We start from the raw sequence: 21400 nt of genomic DNA, 5'->3' as shown, positions 1-21400 counted from the left end.
ATGAAGCTTGAGAGTCACTTAATAATCTACATTATAACTGTCTAAAGTGCATCAAACTTGAAACCAGGGCCAGGTTATATATCATGGATTCATATCATATTATCAAAGGCCTTGGACACCATGATATGAGTATTATTTTACCCCACGCACACACACACACACATACACAAAGACTGAGATCAAACCTCTCTGCATCTCTCACCGCAATAATGTGATCTCCAATATGCACTTGTCCATCCTGATCCACTGCACTGCCCTTGACAATCCCCTTCACTACAATGCCACTGAAGCCTAACAACATAAGCAGAGTCAGACAAAATGCTCTGGAGAATACTTAAAAACAGGCACATTCTCTCAAAATTTCTTCTGAATTTAGACCAGACACAGAACAAACAATAATGTGCATTAGAAATGAAGGTTTTTAAATCCAGCAGATAGCAGACGATAGTCTTTGACATAGATTTACAAATCCAGTTCCAGCACATGAAATGCTAATAAAAACAGACAACACTGATTAGTAAATTCTGTTGTACCTGTATTCAAATAAAAACAGTACTCAAAGACAAAATGATATTGACATTCCAAATACGATGCCTGCAACACATTCCAAAAAAATTGAGATAGGAGCATGTGTACCATTGTGTTACATCTTCTTTCCTTTTAACAGCACATAATAAATGTTTGGGAATTGATACCAATTGATCCAGTTTTGAAAACAGAATTTTGACATTCTTCCACAAAATCTACACAATTGTACAGGGTCTTCTTTGTTATCCTGCGCTTCATAATCCACCATGTTTTTGAAGCGAGACAGGCCTGGATTAGTCTAGCACCCACACTCTTGGAATAAACAACCATCTGTTGTAACACATGCAGGATGCGGCTTGCTTCTGTTGCCCGGTCCTTGAAAAAGATGTGATCTAGAAGGCTCCAGAATGTGTATATTTCTTTTTGCACAAAGATTTGCAAGTTACATAATACTACACTCCCATACCATGACAGACATGGTAAACTTTACACAGGTAATAATCCTGAAAGTCCTTTACTTCATTGGCCCAAAGAACATGACAAAGAACTTCCATTATTTCCATTAACAATGTGAAAGCTTGATTTGTCAGACCACAATACATGTTTCCACTGTTCATTTCAGATGAGCTTGAGCCCAGGGAAGTCAGCGGTGTTTCTAGACATTGGTAACATATGGCTTCCATTGTGTGTAGTATAGTCTCAGTACAGTGACAAACAGTGTTTGACAAAGGTTTGTCAAAGTAGCTCCAAGCCCATGTGGTGATATCCATCACAGAAGCATGCCAGTTTTTAATGCAGTGCTGTCTGAGGGGTCGAAAGTCACAAGGATTCAGGTGTGATTTCTGGCCTTGCCCTTCTAAAGAGATGTAAAGAGATTTCTCTAGATTCCCTAAATCTTTTAATGTTATTATTCACCATAGAGGGTGACATACCTAAAATCTTTGTAATTGTTTGCTGAGGAACATTATCCTTAAGCTGCAGGATTTTTGTTGATATATTTCTGGCAAAGCGGTGAGCCTCAAGTCATCCTTGCTCATGAAGGACTAGGCTTATCCTGGATGCTCCTTTTATATCCAAGCACGTTTAATATATTTTTCACAATGTTTCTAAATGTTTTAAATTGTTGCCTTCCCTACTTGGAATGTGCTGCAGGCATAAATTTCAGAATGAAAGTGTATTTTCAAAAATAATAATAATAAGTCGATAAGGTAAAACATTACATCTTGTCTTTCTACTGGTTTCATTTAAATGCAGGTTAAAACAGATTTATAAATTACTACTTTCCATTTTTATTTGCATTTTATCGACTGTCCCAACTTTTTTGGAGTTGAGTTTGTATAAAAAAGAGAGAACATAGTGACTGACACTCATGTTTGTGCAATATTTATGTATAAATATGGCCACCTGACCATCACACCTATATGAGCTTGCTGGACATCCCATTCCAAAACTGGGGCATTAATATGGAGTCATTATGCAATTTTTATGCACTACGTGGCTTTATTTCATGAACGGACTTGTGGCAAAGGTGGCATCCTACAACAGTGCCATGTTTGACGTCACTAAGCTCTTTAGTATAACCAATTCTACTGCCAGTGTTTGTCTATGGAGATTAAATGTCTCTGTGCTTGATTTTACACACTTAGCAAAGAGTGTGGCTGAAACACCTGAACTCAATTAGCAGGGGTGTCCACATACTAATGGCCATATAGTGTAGGCAAAAATGAAACTTTCAGCTCTGTAATTGCAGATCTGTGATGAAAACCATAAAATGACCAGGAGCTAAGGCTGGTGACTCATTGGGTGAGTGTGTAGGACTTTTGTCAGAACAAGGATAGCTGGGCTTTAGGTCTTACCTGCATTCAGGTACTCTAAAGACCTGGCGATGGTGATGCCCAGGCCAATTTTGTTCTTTGTTATTCTGACAATAAACTCTTTATCCCCCTCAGCACACTGCAAAGGCAGAGAAACACAGTAGTTATGTCAATTGGTGTTGTAACCAGGGTGCCCAGATGTTCTATAGTCCAATATGGCCTGACACCTTTCTTTCACATAGAGGGGATGGTAGATATAGACTATTTCATAGTCACATATTAATATCAACAACAGGCTACCGCTCTATCAACAGAAACAGAAAGCCATCAAACTGCTGCAGATGGCAACTTAAGTTTGCAAGGATTAGAGAGATCTTTTCTCAAAAAATGTAACAGCAGGTTACAACATCTTCCTACACTGCTTAAACAACATGTAATTTTAACTTTAATACATCATTTCTGGACATCAGAGATTCAACTAACAATACACATTCAGTGTGTCAGTGATTTAAAAAGCATTCTTATTATGAGGGAAACAATTTGGGAAAGAGTCAGAATGATCACAGAGAGGCCGCGTATGCAACAAGTCAGCTCAGTAAAAACAGTTACAAGCTTGAATTTTAGCTACGCATTCATTCATATTGTAATCTAAGTGAAGGTGAGTAGTCTCTCTCATTCACTTTCTCTACTTTCTCTTTCTCCCCCTCCATTTTCTCTGTTTTGTTCTCTCTCCCCTTTGTATTCTCTTTCTATTTTTTCTTTTTTTATCTCTCCTTCTCTCTCTCCATTCACTTTCTTTATTCTCTCTCCCTTTCTCCCTATCCATTTTGTCTCTTTCGCTCTTTCCATTTTCTCTTTCTTTTGCTCTCTCTCTATATTCTCTGTATTCTCTCTTTCTCTTCTCTTTCTATTCTTTCTCTTTTCTGGTTTCTCCTTTTCTCTTTCTCCCTATTCTTTTTGTCTTTCATTCACAGTGGAGAAGGGGGCGTGGCCGAGCGTCGAATGCGGGGCGGAGAAGCCAGTCTGGCTGAACCAGTGGGCTAAGTAGCTGACTATGTTCGCCTGTGCCTTGTTTCTGCCAGCCTACTTATAGCCATCTCTTCCTTCAGTAGGTGGCAGAGCCCAGAGAGAGAAGGAGACCTATGAAGGCGCGAGAGCTGAGCTGAACCAGAAAGAAAGAAAGGACTGAAAAGTCCCAGCGAGCGTCTTGTCTTACTTTGTGGGCTGAAAAGCAGAGTGTTTTGCATTGTGTATAAATGATAATAAAGGAAAGCTCTCCGTCTTCACACCTGCCCCTCCACCCATCGTTAAAGTTGTTACATTCACTTTGTCTACTTTCTCTTTCTCCCTCTCCATTTTCTCTCTCTTTTGTTCTCTCTCTATATTCTCTGTACTATATTTCTCTGTACTATATTTCTCTGTATGTCTCTTCCTTTTCTTTCTCTTTTCTCATTTTTTCTCTCATTCACTTTCTCTACTTTCTCTTTCTCCCTCTCCATTTTCTGTTTTGTTCTCTCATCTGTATTCTTTCTATTTTTTCTTTTATCTCTCCTTCTCTCTCTCTCCCTCACTTTTTCTATTCCCTTTCTCCCTATCCCTTTTGTCTTTCTCTTTCTCTTTCCATTTCTCTCTTTTGCTCTCTCTCTCTATATATTCTCTGTATTCTCTCTTCCTCTTCTCTTTCTGTTCTTTCTCTTTTCTTTCTCCCTTCTTTTATCTCTTTTTCTTCTCTCTCTTTCTCCCTATCCATTCTTTCTCTCTCTCCGTGTCAGAGAAACAGTAACACTGCACCTGTCCTTCTTGTGTTTCCTGTTGCTGAGCAACAGAGTGCATGAGGTCACTGTCCGTGGTTTCCCTGGCGATGAGGAGCCTCACTTTGGTGCCAGCGAGACGGAGCTCTCGCGCTACTTCATCAGTGCCCATATTGGATACATCCACATCACCAATCTTGAGGAGCAAATCACCACTCTGCAAGCGCCCATCCTGCACACAAAGCACGCTCTCATTTAATTTTCAATAAACCTGTCAACCTGTCAACAAAATTGCATTATGTTTGTTATTATTTTAAAAAAAGATCAACTAAATTAGATGATGAGGATTAGTTTTACTGAATGAATTTTGAGAGGCAGTGATCACAAGCCAGGCAGATGGGCAAAACGCAGGCAAATCTATCAGCCAGTCCTCAATAAACAAGTCAGAAGGCACACGTGGAAACATGGAGTTACATGAAAATAAAACCAGTTTGTCACAAATTTCACACCAAAATTATTTTAATCGCCCTCTTAGTGACTAATCTAGCACCAAGCTTGTAACCAACTTACACAACGTATATTATAGACGTGTAAATAAAATAGATTTTAATTTCATCATGCTGATATTTGCATATTCATTTACTTTTTTAGCAGAATATTACAGAAAACTTTTACAGTTGTATGCTTGTGTGTTATAGGGTAAGTAGGCGTGTTTTCATGAAGAGATATGATGATCAAACGTTTCTGGGCCATTACCTTTCCTGCTACTCCATCAGGTAAGATGGTTTTGACCATGGTGCCTGTGCTCTTCCCTCCGACGATACCAAATCCCAGCCCAGAGACATCGGTCTCTAGCTCAATTAGTTGGACATTCCTTGGCTACAACAGAAAACACACAAAAAACAGCCTACTGCATCTGCCACTAGTAGGCCTTGTACTGTATCCACAGTTTCTTAGATATTATCACCACCCCAGACTCTGTAACTGCTAATGCAATTACTTTAATAGCATTAGACTTGGTGGAGGGCTCTGGCTGCTAACAGTTTTGGTTCGCTGCAGCATGAAGAACAAGAGCCAGTGTCTCTATGGTAGATAAAATGTGTGTGGGTAGGTCAATAAAACACCAGTAGAAATTCTTCTTAATTTAACTCCCAAGTCCTAGATTTGAAACCCCTTGGTGATGAACCAAAAACATTAACACTGTCTTCTATTATAGTTTCTATTACAGCTGGCCTTCCATTATTATCTTGAATAAATTGCCTTTGAATGTTCTGAAGAAATGGGAGTAACCAAGGTTACCAACTTCAGGCCTAAAAGAGTTTTTAAAGACTCAAAGAACCCTCTTGTACCATTTGGACCACCCTTTTTATAACATGTAGAACCATTTGTTAAACCTTTGAACAACCTTTATGAAAGAGTTCTACCAAATAGAGCTCGCCTTCCTGGGGCTTATTACAATTTTCATCATTCGAGATTGTAACTGTTGGATGGGGATGTGATTTTACACTAAGTTTTGTAATTCTGCATTTAAACCTCTACTGCCAACAACAGTAACTCAACTATTGCAACTACATCCATTATTATTGTTATTAAGTGCAGTCAAGTTGTTTCTAACTCCTGGCAATCATAGGGGTAGTGTTCCTCCAGAATATCATGCCTTCTGTTTTGGGTCTTCAGGCTTCTGAATGGCTTGTTCATGATTCCTCCAACTGTGTGCATCTATCTTGTAGCTGGTCATCCTGTTGAATCCTCCTCTTTTATCTTCAACACTTACACAACACAAGCATAATGGTCATTTCCAATGAATTGGTTCTTCTCAGAATATGTCCCAAATGAAAAAGCTTCACTATGCTTGTTTAGGCTTCAAGTGAGAGGTGAGGCTTGATTTGTTTGAGGGTTTGAGGACATTTGTTTATTTACTTCGCCATTCAAAGAACTCTAAAATGTCATTGCCAAAGTTCAAAGGCATCCATACTTTTCCTGTCTTGCTTGTTTATTGTCCAGCTTTCACATCCCTAAAGAACCACAGAGAAGAACATAGCTTGAACAGCTCTGACCTTTGTTTGTAGAGACCAATCATTGCATATGAAGATCTTCTCAAATTCCTCTGTTCTTGTTCAGCCGAGTGCCAATCTGTGCAGGCAGGCCAGTTTAGCACGCGGACACTTTTACTGCAGAGCCATGCTGCTGTAATACATGCAGAATGTGGTTTTAAATTGTCTTGCTGAAATAATCAATTTCCCTGAATGGCAGCACATGTTGCCAAAACATGTATATACGTTCAGCATTAATGGTGCCTTCACAGATGTGCACGTCACCCATGCCATGTGCACTAATGCACCCCTATGCCATCATGAATACTGAGGAGAACTGTGCTTTTGAACTGTGCACTGACAACAAGCTGAGAGGTCTTTAGCCCAGAGGACACAGTGTCCATGATTTCCAAAAATAATTTCAAATGTTGATTTGCTGGACCACAGGACACTTTTCCACTTCCCCTCAGTCCATTTTAAATGAGCTCAGGCCCAGAGAAGGTGGTGGCATTTCTGTATCCTGTTTATAGATGGTTTCTTCTTTGCGTTTAGAGTTTTAACTTGCATTTGTGGATGCAGTGGTGAACTGTGTTGATAGACAGTGTTCACAGTTCACAGCAAGTGTTCCTGAGCCCATGCAGTGATTTTCACTACAGAATCATGTTTTTAATGCAGTGCTGGCTTAGGACCCAAAGATCACGGCCAGCAAATACTGGTTTTTGGCCATGTCCCTTAAATACAGAGATGTCTCCAGATTCTCTGAATCTTTTAATCATATTATGTACCGTAGATGATGAAAACGTTCTTTGCTATTTTACGTTGAGAAATGTTATTCCTGATTTGTTGCACTATTTGATTGTGCAGTCTTTCACAGAGTGGTGAACCCCTACTCATCTTACTTCTAAAAGACTCTGCCTCTCTGGGATGTTCTTTCATACCAAATCATGTGGCTGACCTGTTGCCAATCAACCACCAGGTGTTTTTTTAGCATTACGCAACTTTACCAGCCTTTTGTTGCCCCTGTCCCAATTTTTTGGAACATGTTGTTAGCATCAAGGTCAAAATGGGCAAATATTTTTCAAAAAACAATAAAAGTGCTCAGTTTCAACATTTGATATGTTGTCTTTGTACTATTTTCAATGAATGTATAGTGTTTAAATGATCACACATCATTGCATTTTGTTTTTATTTACATTTTGCACAGCGTCCCAACTTCTTTGGAAATGGGGTTTAGTCTGTGCTGAAAGATCGTAAGCATAACTTTACTGGCGTGTGATATTAAGGAAATTGTGTGATAGTTTGCACACTGTTTCTTGTGTTCTTTCTTTGGAATTGGGAAATAAACTGACCTCCAATCTGCTGGCCATTGTGCTGTTTCTAATCTTCTACTAAATCTTGAAATATTTCTGTTGAATGTTATCGGTTCCTGTGGCTTTCTTCTTTAGCAATAATCTCAGGGCCTGTCTGACTTCATCTTCTAGCACTGAAGCGTCTTCTATGTAGTCAACATCAACAAAAAAGTTTTGGCAATTGAAATCTTCTCTGCAGAGGTCTTATGTATATTCTTTCTAACTGCTGAAATCTTGTGAATTCTGAAAACAATCCTTGTTTTTCCATGTTTGTTCCTCTTTTCATTCAATATCTTTAAAGATGGTGTTGTAGTATTGGTCCTTGTCCGTCCTGGCAGCTCTCCGGAATGGTTTAGTTCTCTTAAACAATCTTTTGACTTGTGGCCACACCAGCCTAATCATCACTATTAGTGATTGTATAATAACTGAAAAAGCTCTATAATATAACATAACAAATTAAATTGATGTTCCAAAACATTCCCATTCATTACACAAGTAGGCATAGGCAGACCTACACCAACCCCGACTGATTAGATGCCTACTAGATCAAATGGGGAAAGAATATTTATAAAGCTGACTTTTAAGATAATGAAATTTGACTGGTATTACTGTATTGTGGCCAGTCAAAATCACTACACTCATTGCTGAATGTGCAAGGTATACTCCAATCGACTGATCCCAGTCTCTGTCTTACTTTCTCAGGCCTTATTTTCTCATTGCATAGCAATCACTGCTATCAAACTTTCAGTTCTTTAGCAACATGCTGTGTTTGTTGAATTTGAAACTCTGGCTATGGTGAAAAGATTTGCCTGGGCCCTGTAAAACTGAAACCTCAACAGAGTGGAATAGAGTGGAAAGATCCCAAGAAAAACAGATTAGAAAATCTGTATGTGTTGATGTTAAAAACTTTTTTAAATAGCTGCTATTTTTGTGATTATTTTTAGAGTCACAATTTATTTGGATAGCCCACAATGGATTATCTATTAGTGATGCATCGATATTGATACTAGTATCTGCGCAATGCTGTGGTCATTGACTGATACTCGACCTCATAAAAACGGATACAAACATCAGTGTACACTGCTGCGCTAATGAACAAATGACTCAAGCTGGCAGTGAATGGGAGTCTGCTCACACCGAGTTGTTCTGCGTTTCTGATGCCACAGTGGTTGGACACAAATTGGTAGGTCGCTTTGAACATTCCACCTTGGCAGATTCCTGTCAGGAATACATTGCCTATTTTAGCACATTTTAAACTATTGTGAAAGTGGTTGTGATTGTGTTTGTGTCTGTTTAAAATGGAAACGTTTAGGCTAACAAAATGGAGGTGAAGAAAGACTGACATTTGCAGTACCATTCCTTAAAACAAGCAGCCCACACGCTCATCTAATTTTAAAATGTCCCCATTCCTGTCGTTTTTCCTGTCTAGAGCCCCAGAATCACTAAATTGGCCTCTCAGACATTGCATCACACAGCATGTTTGAAAAATATTTTTTTTTAAAAAGAATAAAAAAACACCTAGGTAGCCTACCGTCTTTTTCACAGGCTTTCCCAAAAATTATTTAAGGTGCGCCACTGCTGCAAATTACACACACACACACACACACACCTTCTAAGCCGCTTATCTTTCTGGGTCGCGGGGAAGGTGGAGCCTATCCCAGCAGTCGCTCCAAATTACAGCTGATGTAAATTTACTTTTGTTTTGAACTGCTATTTTTACTGTAAGTCACAAAACACTATCATTAAGGCAGTGAAAAAGCAAAACAGTAAAAAAAAAAAGACAGTCTTACAGTGAAGGAGCCGCTGACACTTGGCAGTGACACGGCACGGCTCATACGTGGTGGATAGAGATCACTGACTGGTCCTCTGGCTACAGTGAGTGTTGTCATGGAGACAGCATTCTGCAACACTCTGAAGGCCTGCTGCTGGGTTACACTGGAGTCAAATACCTCCCCATTCACTGCAAGGATCTGATCGGATTCACGGAGGCCATCACTGAAAGTGAGACAAGAAAGATGGGAAGAAAGCAAGGATAATACAAAAGTTTTTCATGTACATCTAACTTAATTCTGCAAACTTTAATTTAGTTCTGTAAACTAATCTCAGATGAACACTGTAAGGCCCAGTTCAACTCTGGTGGCTTTATGTGAGGTATATTGTGTTTTATTGTGGGTGACTAAAAATCGTATTAGCTCAGAAAATAACTACAGAAGTAGTACTGCAACTGTAGTGATAATTTCAATATTAAAATTATTAATAAAAATACTCATATATACATAAATACATTAACAAACTACTTGGGTAAAGTAACTTTGAGATGTAAGTTAACATTCACCAAACAATAAGAAGGTCCAACACCTATAGTTTCACTGTGTTTAGTGGCTTTCCATTAGCCTACTTTGTGTTAGCTTGTGTTAGCTACATTAACCCACACTTGCAGTAAAATATTTAAGCAACAACTTTATGTTTACTAAGTTTGTTTTCTAAAACGACAAAATTAAAAAGGATAGTAAAAGAACTCAGTAGTTATTTAGCTATTATTAGTTAGCCAGCTAGCTTGCTTTCTCAGGCCAAAAACTGAAAAGATTACCTGTTATTACAAGGTACAGTACAGTGATGGAAGTACTGCAACTGTAGCCAGAATTTGCTTTAAATAAGAGTAAATATGTTGTTCACTCAAAAACGAATTGGGTAATTTCTTTGACTTACTTTAACTAAAGGTTTATTGGCTACTTGCTTCCCATTAACCTATCTCGGGTGTTAGCCTGCATTTGCCAAAATAGTTAGCTAGCTAGCTAACATGCAGCCACAGTAAACATTTAAGCACAAGCTTTAAGTTTAATAAAAGGCTGTCATTGTGTTCCTGAAACCACAAAATAAAAAGAAAGTGGTAAAAGAACACAGTAGCTATTTAGCTAAGATTAGATAGCTAGCTAGCTTTGCTTTTACCGTGTAACAAAGCAGTGGGTTTTTCCTTTTTTAACTCTGTACCTTTTATTTAAAAATATAAAATAGCTTTAAAAAGATTTACTCAATATTATGAAATAAATTCTGTTACAAGTTCTCCAGTACAGTACCAACATTTGTAAACACCTTGACCTCTGCATGACTGCATGTGTGTTAGGGTCAGGACAGAGCTAGAATTAGGGTAAGACAGGCTTAGCAACCTTTGGTAAAGTACCAGTGGTAGACCCCACAGGGATAGAAAAACAAGGATTTATGTGTGTACCTGTGGGCCATTGAGCCAGGCTTAATTCCCTGTATGAAAATGCCAGACCCTCCTTTGTATTCAGCCTGTAAGTCAACCACATCGAAGCCCAAGTCACCTTCCTCCTTCTGAAAGTCCACACTCAACACACGGCGACCCTGGGAAAGGAAAACAGGGAGGCATAACATACGCCAATGTTTGGGCTGCAGCTGGTATGAGACCTGGTAAGCGGCCCTGCACTAGCTACCATCACATTTTTAGTGAAGTAAATTTTGACTTTACAGCATATAAACCAGGTACCAAATGTGTGTATTGCACCAAGTGCCAGTTTTAATCTGCCAGTTTTCACCCGTTTATTGCTTCTATTTTAATCCATACTTTTTATGTACCTTAAGGTTTTAGGTACCTTATGTACCTTTTGTTTGTTCATTTTCCATCCCTTCACTCTTCCATAAATGTCTATTCATTTTCTACAAATTGATTTCAATAACTTTTCAACCAATTCAGAACCACTGGCCAACTGTGCTTGCACACAGAGGAATTAGACCTCTGCATTTTACCCATTCATGCAGTGAAACACCCACATACATGCACACTAGTCAACACACACAGTTTTGACACTGTTTGACTTTATTATTCAACTATATTTACTAATTTATTCTTTAACTGAAAATACATTCTGAAACCTATAAACTAAACAATTTAGATGTTGTATACTAAAGCCCTATTCAGGTTGGATTAGTTTTACCTGGAGAGATCCTGTAATTTGAGTGATTACCGACAAGATCCCTGATTTTAATCCAGTGTGAATCTGCCATGTCCGTAGTTTTCACAAGTCTGCTAAGTAATAATTTGAATAACGAAATTAATGTTATGTATGTAACATATAATGTTATGTAAATTTGAATTTCATTAGGTTATGTTAACTATATTACCTTCTTAAATTCACTGAACTATGAGCTCCTTCAGTAATAGCAGTGCTGTTCAAATTGACATCACAGTAACGTAATAACAAAACCAGGTAATAGAAAATGCCTCCATTTTTTTGTTCTCTTATTTGCAACCTGAAGACAAGACTAATAGCTGAAATGGAGCATGATTTGACCCGCATTCTCAAGTTCATGACAAAGCTACTAAAGTTCACAACATTTTTGGGTGTATATTCCCTCCCGTACACTAACATTACACACCATCATTTGGAATTGTCGGCGATAACGGTCATTACCCCATGCTGAAATGAGATATAAAGTCTCTTTCCTTGTGCAGTGTTGAACCAGCTGCACAATGCATTATTGTTTGGAAGCGTGGTGCCTATTGTACAACTCTGAGTTAAACGTCCGTGTGATGATGTTTCAATCTGGGCTATTTGGGGTAATTTGGGGAAATTACACAGATCCTTTGTCCACTACAAATTGGTTAGTCAAATCCTGCACCACCCACATAGTATGTGCTCTGACCACTGAAGAACAGGGTAAAAGGGGGCTAACAAAGTATGCAGAGAAACAGATTGACTACAGTCTGTAATTGTAGAACTACGAAGTGCACCTACATAGCAAGTGGAGCTGATAAAATGGACAATGAGCGTAGAAACAAGGAGGTGGTCATAATGTTATGCCTGATCGGTATACATATGTGTACATATATATATACACACACACACATACATACATGTGTGTGTGTGTGTGTGTGTGTGTGTATAGGACCTCTGTTGCAGCACTGCTCTGGTAAGTTTACATTAATATTGTGAAAGATACATATAGCTGATTATATAGCATACCATTGCCATGGACTGTATAGTTGACTGGACGTCCTCTGTGATGATGGGAGTGGTTGGTATATGGTTAGCAGAACCATATCGGTCATTTCGTCGTTGGGCCGATAGGTAGGATTCACTGTGCCTGAGAGCACAGGATGCACCAACACGGCCCACTTCACCTTGGAGGGACTGGGATCGAGGCAACTTTATGGAACCCTGCACACACACAGAAACACAAACATACATTCTTGGCTTGATGTATGATTCTGATTATGATGTATGATTATGACAAAATGAGACCCGCCTTGGCCACAATCTGTGCTCTCAATCTCTGAAATCAGCGCTCAGTTTACTAAGACTGTAGCTAATTATGTAAACCGTGGATAGGAAATAGCCTACTAATTGTGCTATGCTTGTGAGGCACAGGGTTTAAAAGGTGCCATGAAATGGAGGAAATTATCAATTAAGGAGCTGCCAACTCAACAAAGAGAGAAAATGTGACAGTTCTGTGATGAAGACATAGAGGTGTAAAGTACTTTCAGCACATCTGTGCCTCCGTCTAGCTGCCAAGACTACTGCTATTGTTAAAGACAGTCTCTCAACATCATGCACACTGACCCTAATATACACCTGCTTTTAAGAAGCAGAGAAAATTTCATGCAAAACTGGCTTCCAAAACAAAAGTTTGGGCGCCCATGCTAAAATGACATATTGTGTTGCTCTTCCAAGTGAAAAGAAGTTAACACATCCTCTACAGAGAACATATTTCTACACATTTTAATGCACACCTACTGGGTGTTCAAACTTCAGCAAATATAACAATCTCAAAGGCAAATCACACTCTTTCTCTGATAACATTACTTGCCGTACCTAACAGCATCAATGAAAGATTACTTTGTTAAAAACAATTACCTTTATCGGTCTCACACAGAAATCTGGAAAGTAATTTTTGGCAGAAAACAAGCACAAAGTCATTCATCAGGTTATTATGATTGTGCAATGGTCATGATATCTAATTATGGCTCTTTCACTTGTTTCAAGAAGTAGTCCCCTCTTGCATTGCCTTACTTCAAAGATTTTAAGATCTGATGTTATTTGAAAGCCTTTTGTTGTACTGAATGTAGAGTTTAATTACAACTTGTTAACTGGAATTACTGGAATTCTCAGAAGCGGCCTTATTAACACGCTCATTGTGGTGTATTCAGATGTGATCTGAGATTAATATAAGATGAAAACAAAACTCTAATTGTTTTTGTCTCATTTGGTAAGCAGACTGTCTAATGATGGACTAATTCGAAGTGCAATATTTTTTCTCTAGGCTCACAAGAAATATAGTCTTACCAAAAAGCTTGGACAAGAGAAATAGACTTACACTGGGCGCCTGGATCTTATTATTGCTCTTTTTAAAAGAATCTTTAATGTCATGTCTGTAATGTCAATTCTACATTCACATATATTTTTACATATAGGTGATGTGAAGACCTACATATTATTGCTTATTTCAAGAAACCATACTAAGTACATTTTGCTTATTCCTTATGATAAGGAAGGTAATTCAATCACACAATATGTGCAAGTCAGAGACCACACTTAATTTATTTCATTTCACTTTTATTGCAGCTTCAATTCTTTTCCAGAAACTTGCTTTCAGTTTATCAAAGAAATCTGCAGGGATACTTTTCCACACCTCCAAAGTTCAGTCTTAGACGTTGGTTGGACCACATTCAATGATGTTGAGGTCTGTTGACTCTGATCTAGTCAGTCCAGTTCTGAGTAGACAAGCAGCTTCTTTGTTTGATTTTTTTCCTTTCTGTCTGTTTCCTTTTCTCAGTAATAGCTTCTTGACAGCTACACATCCTTTCAGACTTCTAAAATTGAGTTGTCTTCTTACAGTGGAAGGATGGACAGAAACACCTGTGGATTGTTTTCAGCTCTGTATCAAGAGTGGAGCTTGATTTTCTCCTGTCCTTTAAGAACTGTTTATTTGATGGGGGCAGTTTGGTGGTCTGCCGGGTCTTGCAGGGTTGTAGGAGTCAAGTTAGATCTATATGCTAGAACAACTTTTTGTACTCCGGGTTTCGTTTATTTTCCTTTGACTCTCTGGATTGCTTTAAATTCTAATCTTCTCAGAAATATCGCCTGAAAAATTAATAACGTGCACTTTTGACTGGAAATTAAACACATGATCTCTTACTGTTGCACAGGACTGTATATGGAATGTAGAGAGGATATCTTATTCAAACTTCAGAAATTATATTCTCTTTTATATTTATCATCATTGTCAGTACGGGTCGCTCGCTTAGAGTTAACTGGGCCAACAAACTCTTTCTGCGTGTTCTTTCAACAGTTATAGGGATTAAGTATATGTGCGAAAGAAAGACAGTAAGAGTTGTATGACCCCTGTGACTTTTACTAAGCACAGCTTAAGTGGGCTCAGGGAGAAAGTGTGTGTGTGTGGTTTATCCCTCCCACTTGACAGAGCTTTAGTAGTCAGCTCAGGTAAGTAGTTTACACAGCTTCCATTTGGTCCCTGCAACTGTTTTCAAAGAAACTGTGTGTCCATTACTAAATTACAGGCAAACACTCAGGTTAAATATGAAAAGTGCTTAGGAAAAGTGACCTTTTGTTTGAGCTGCTGCTAGCATTGTTGAGTTAGTGGTTATAGGTGTCTTCTAGTCATAATTTTGCAATCATTTGTGTGAAGGCTCTTGTTCCATCTGACCTCTTCTTATTCTGTGTATTGCTCACTGTGAATCGACCCCTGCCTGAGTTCCTGTTATCCAATCTCTGTCTAGCCCCTAGTAGCCTGTGCCTGCTGTACTTTTCTGTCATTCAGCGTTGCTCACTTCAGTACAGATCTTTGTTTTAGCTTGTTTTTCAAGAATAGCAGAATAAAGACCTGGACTTTTTCTATTGTGTTAATATACAGTATTGTGCAGAAGCGAGAGACCACCCTTCATTTATTTAATTTCTAGTTTATGTAAAAGTTCATCACTTTAGGTGATATTTCTGGGGAGAAACAGGAGTTTTCAAAACTGGAATTCAAAAAATCATAAAAATAGTTAAACGTCACCACCAGACAAAGCCCCAAGGTAGTCAAACTACTGAGCGCACTGATGGCCCCGCCCCAACATCCACCATAAACAAATCACAGACCCCTTTACCATAACTGTACACCCACATTTTAAATTCTTTAATTAATTAAATGCTGCTATGAAGCCCCAATATTTCTTTACAGTGTACAGTTGACAATGCTTGTACTAGTTCTTCCCTTCATATGCTGTATATGATATCCATTTGTGTATACTGTTTTATTGTTTTTCTTGTTAGCATTGTGTATTTGTCATCTATATTTCTGTTCTGTTCATTTGTTGCTCTGTATTTACTGTTGTGTATATTGTATATTCTGCACTCATTTCACACTGCAGTGTATCTGCATTCTATGTAGTCCTGCTGTTCTGTGTTGTTGCACCATAGTCCCAGAAGAACAACATTTTGTTCCAATGCATACAAGTTATATTGAGGAATGACAAAGATGACTTGACTTGTGGTGTTTCTGTCCATGTCACTGTTAAGAAGTCATTACTAAAAAAAAGTAAACAATAAAATCATTGAATGTATTTGGAATTACTGAAGTAGAAAGTGCAACCAGCTTCTAAGACTGAAAAGAAGGAAGGTAAAAATCACCTATCTTATGTTGCATTACTCATTCCAAACTGCCTCTGGATGCAACATCAGCACAAGAACTGAGCTTCACAAAATGGGTTTCCATGGCTGAGCAGCTGCAAACAAGCCTAGGATCACTATGTGCAATGCCATGGAATGGTGTAAAGCACGCCACCAGTGGACTCTGGAGCAGTGGAAATATATTCTCTCTCACAGCTTAGAGGCTTTAGTAAATAACATAATTGGCAAATGTAATGGGTCAAATGCTTGGACAACATAGAAACTTATTCTGAAAATTGGACAACGCCGCAGTTGATTAAAGGAAGTTTGAAAACAGCAGCCAAATTACAGAGCTAGGAGAATTTCGCTCAACTGAATTACACCCAAGGTTCGTCCTCAGTTCCACAAGATAAGAAATGTATGTGGTAACACACAGAAAATGACTAATATTAGGCCTGCACTTCAAACTGCACTAGATCTGTGTTATATCTTTAAAGCCTATTCGGTAGCCTTCCATTATCCCTTGCACTGCCCATTACCCAGCACACTGCCCATTTACAGAGACTGCACTTATTTGTCCTCTTAACCCTACCTACTAATGGAGGTTGCTTTACAATCATTCACAAACTTAACGCTTAATGGTCACAATTTGTAAGCGCTTGACTTAAAATGACATTCAACAGTGAGCTGTGAGTAGCTGCTCGTTTTTTATTCTGTCTGGTCCTGACTTTTGTCCTAAGGTTTCAGAGTTTTCATTCTAACTCACTGCATGAAATGCATTACAATTTTATTTGCAATTCCAGCTTAATCTCATTCACAGCTATGGATGTTTGTCTAGATAATTAATGATCCAAAATCCTCATCAACTTTTGAGACATAATGAAGAATAAAGTAAACTGTACTGTACAGTCATTTCTATATTTAATATTACACAAATGGTAACAAACTTTAGTTTAACAAAATAGTGTACATATTATATTCCCACAGTTCTGAATAGGTAGCACAGTACTGACTGCCAGTCATGATTTTGTAGTGTAATCTCTTACATGAGAAAAACATTCACATTCTACTCAGACAAGTCTAATGTTCATATACACTATATTGCCAAAGGTTTGTGGACACCCCTCATCACTGAGTTTAGTTGTTTCAGCCACACCTATTGCTAACAAGTTTTTAAAATCAAGCACATAGCAATGGAATTTCCACAGGAAAACACTGGCAGTAGAATTGGTCGTACTGAAGAGCTTAGTGACTTTAAGTGTGGTTCTGTCAAAGCATGCTACAAGTTAGCTCATAAAGACATGGTTCGATGAGGCGGAACTTCATTGTTCAGCACAGTGGTCTTACCTCAGCCCCACTGAACACCTCTGGAATGAACTAGAACACTGATTGCGAGCCAAGTCCTCTCATCCAACATGAGTGCCTGACCTCAGGACTGCTCTTTTGACTGAATGGGCACTAATCCCCACATACACACTCAAAAATCTTGTGGACAGCCTTCCCAGAAGTGTAGAGGCTGTTATAGCCACAAAGGAGAGGCAACTCCTCATTGATATCCATGGTTTTGGCATGGGATGTCCAACTACTCATATAGGTATGATGTTCAGGATGTTGCGTATCTGTCAAGAATGTGATAGGGAAGTCACCCAACACATGCGTGGCAGGCGGTACTAGCATTGTCTTTACCTGCAATTCTAAATTTAACCACACAAGTGCAAGCACTGCTGTCAAAATGTTTTTTGTCCCCCTAATCAGGATTTTCAACTGTACTTTTATTTGAATATAATTTCTAAATATACTGTTTTAAAGATAACTGCCCAAAAATGAGGGCTGCCCAATGGTAATGTCCCTCAGCTCTTTTCCCACTGGATTAGCTTGTATTGGGCTTATGACATCTGGCAAAACTGAGGAATCAATTTTGAAATACCCCCCTAGTTCCCATCAGCTCCACTGTAAACAAATCTGATTCAATGAATCTCTCTGCATTTCACATTAAACCACTCTGAAGAACTTTGATTAGATCTCAACAATTGAATTATGCACTGAAATTCACCTTTAAGAACTTCATGACATATAACACATTTAACCTTCTTCTAAGGTATACTGTTAAATTTTGCAAATAAACAAATGTGCAGTAAAATGTGTTTTCTGTAGAGGTTGGCATTTCAAAATGAACGTGAAAATGAAACGAAAGTGTAATTTAACCAGTGTAATTTAACCAGCGGTGGCTGAACTTTGCATATGACTGTACATACACTTTTATTTTTTCTTATATACAACCTTTGCAAGGGACATTTAAATGTTTACTTTTAACTTTTTCCATCTTATGTCTGAATATATTATGTAATAATATAATTATAATATGTAATATTATATAATGTAAAGTACAAGCCATTGTGGACATAATTAGCATTTTTTTAGTGTTCAGAATGTCTGTCACAGACCAGCAACCTACTTTTAGGCTTCTAGGCTTTTATAGGAATCTTGTCCTCTGGTCAACTGTCAAAAGAAGTCTTTGTCAATGACATAACTGGCCAACGTAGTGGGATAAAAGCCTGGACACTAAGCAAACTAATGGGTTACACAAACTCGAATAACAGACTGCATACGTATGCTTGTATATAGGCAATAAACGTGACAGAATCCAGGTAATGAACAACTATTAAGGGAACAGTTATTAATGAACTTGCTTTTTTGATTTGAGACTAGAATATGGTAAAATAAATACACTCGGTTAATACTGTGACGAGACATGCACGTCATTGCATTTACAGCTGATATAGCAGTAGACTGCAAGATGCTAGCCACTGCAGTTTGGGATGACCCAATAGTGAAGGAGGTAAAAGCAGTTGTTAGCGGTGTAATGGTGTCTGTGCTGTTAATTAATCGTCTGCGTTGCCCTTAAGACCTGGTTGCTGAGAGTATTAACACAAATCCGTTAATTCCCTGGGCAGTTAACAAAAACTGTGTGCCACTGTCTCTTTATAACCTTTAAACCCCAAGGGACTGTATGTGGATCCACACTTCCTCACTTTCATAACTACATGGCCTACATATTAGTTAAATTGTAGATGCTGCATGTAGTTACTAAATAATTAAATAAAAAAAAATGCCAAAAAAGATCTGCACTTGGCCATTTGACATGGCACCAGTTACTACACTGATCAAAAGTAATACACTGAATTTACTTTATTCACATAAATTTGACACATTGTATTTTTTAGTACACGATAGGCACTTAGGCCTCTGTACCACACTCATTACTATTGTTATGAATACTAGTATACTCACTTTCTCTCATTATGCCCTGACAGTGCAAGTACTTGATATATAAGATATAGCTGGTCAGCCAAGACAAGTTTGGAATGCAATTGTTGCTTCTTTAGTTTAGAATTAGCTAACGTTGCTAACAACTAACAGAACTCAATAGTCATCCAAATAGCCCAAATCCTTACCCCAGAATTTCTCTCAACCCACTCAAACTGCATCCAGGTCTTCATTAAGGTGGTAAAGAGTTGCAGATATGGTTAAAGCACAGTACGACTCACTGTGAACTACAGAACTGAACAAAAAAACATTACTGCTAAAGCCATCCCAGACAACACTAAGCAGGATCCATACATACAAGTGTCCTAAACTCAACAAGCCTGTTTAACCTATATGGAGACCTTTGTGCAGGTTGAGAGAAGTTTTGAGGATGTATTTCCACAAAAACAATTTGGGCTATTTGGGTGACTTTTGAGTGTTTGTTAGCAATGTCAGCCTTGTAGCTCCACTTTTAAACTAAAGAAATAAATTCTGGGCTTTAAACATGCATTGGCTGATCAAGTAATCAAGTCACCTGGGGTAAGTGGAAAATTGTGCAAGCCTGCTTTTTGGCTAAACCTTTCCTTTAAAGCAGGGGTGAGGAGCTGACGGCACAGTCCAGCACAGTTTGGTGATTCCCCTACTATAGCACACCAACTAAACCTGGTAATTAGCTGGTTAGTTGAATCAGATGTGCATGAGTACAGAAAATATTCACCAAGGATCTATGAAAGAACCCAGCCCTTCCCCACCCCTGCTTTAAAAGGTCACGCCTGTAAGTACCTGATGCAGTTGCTGATGATGATGTCCAGTCTCTTGCATAATAAGAATCTGGTGGAACAGGGGACTCTGTAAAACACTCTTCAGGAGGTTCAGTTTCTCCTCTGTAGGCAACTCTCCTCTCTCCTTCAACCTCTCCTGAAGCCGCTCCACAGCCAACAGAGCCCGCTGTGTATCTGCATACATGCATGATCAACATACCAACACACAATACACATGTAAGTGGGATGAACAGTGGACATGGATGTTTAGATGTGCTCTAATAATGTTAAACAGGTGGTGAGATAAGCAGACATAAACCCATACCCATCATTTTCAACTTCAGATATGCCCAGTTACAAGACCCTCTGCAAGACAAACACAAAATTGTGCACATTACTGACACTTCAGAAAATCAGTGTTGCAGAGCAGTGTTGTTAGCCAGAGAACATTAGCATCTGTGTTTTTGTTGTTGCTAACTTACTGTAGAACAAAAAATGAAGTTAGATTTAAAAGCAATATAGATTATACAGTTTTAAAGTTAAAAGTTAACAAATGTAGCTTTCCACTCACCCTTTCCAAGCCTTACGTTCCCGTCACAGCCCACAGAGTCACATGATCAGGCTTACATCCATCTCAGTTACGAGGTAACTGATTAATTAACGGCACGTGCCACATTACTACATAACTTATCGGTCTCTACGGCAATATCTCTCAACTGATCTGCGATTCTTCGTGCGCGTGTAGCTAATCCTGCGCAAGTCCGAAGTAGGCTTTGTTTGCGCTACGCCAGTCTGCTTAATGCGCTTTACACAGGGAGGCTTAGCAGCCTTAAACGGCCTTAAACCGTGAACGACGGTAATTAACCTGGACACGTGTCCACCCGCTCTTATTACTTTTCCCCACCCGCATTCCGGCAAACCTTGACCCCTGGATTAGGACTGGCTAGTATATGGGTGCACAACTCCAGTGTTGGAGGGCCGGTGTTTCCTTATCAAACACACCCACTAAACCTGGCTATTAAACCTGGCAATTAACAGATGAGCGTATTCTGCTGGCATTATTGGGGATGGTAACAAATCATGAGTTATGAGGTACTAGTAAAGTGCCAGTATGCTGTTCTTCATTAAAGGGGCGTGACTAGATTGCCAGCATCAGGAACTGAACCAATCAGAACCATCACAAGCCCCACCCCAATTTCCTCATCCCTCCAATCACTGCTTAGCAACC

General features: G+C 38.7%; 1 protein-coding gene across 1 annotated transcript in view; it reads right to left on the bottom strand.

Moving 5' to 3' along the window:
- The window catches only part of si:dkey-92j12.5 (multiple PDZ domain protein), a 90304-nt gene extending 69774 nt beyond the window's left edge, over window positions 1-20530 (bottom strand). The window contains exons 1-9 of the mRNA XM_036583417.1: window positions 20498-20530; window positions 20195-20367; window positions 12461-12655; window positions 10705-10841; window positions 9266-9470; window positions 4850-4972; window positions 4134-4325; window positions 2385-2481; window positions 203-291 (exon numbers count right to left, since the gene is read on the bottom strand). Coding sequence (XP_036439310.1) covers window positions 203-291; window positions 2385-2481; window positions 4134-4325; window positions 4850-4972; window positions 9266-9470; window positions 10705-10841; window positions 12461-12655; window positions 20195-20367; window positions 20498-20504 — 1218 coding nt within the window. The 5' untranslated portion in view covers window positions 20505-20530. The remainder of the gene's footprint in view (window positions 1-202; window positions 292-2384; window positions 2482-4133; window positions 4326-4849; window positions 4973-9265; window positions 9471-10704; window positions 10842-12460; window positions 12656-20194; window positions 20368-20497) is intronic.
- Between the last annotated feature and the right edge of the window lie 870 nt (window positions 20531-21400).

The sequence above is a fragment of the Colossoma macropomum genome, unplaced genomic scaffold, assembly GCF_904425465.1.
Source record: "Colossoma macropomum unplaced genomic scaffold, Colossoma_macropomum, whole genome shotgun sequence".
Classification (NCBI taxonomy): Eukaryota; Metazoa; Chordata; class Actinopteri; order Characiformes; family Serrasalmidae; genus Colossoma; species Colossoma macropomum.
This window is presented reverse-complemented; position numbering and strand designations above follow the sequence as displayed.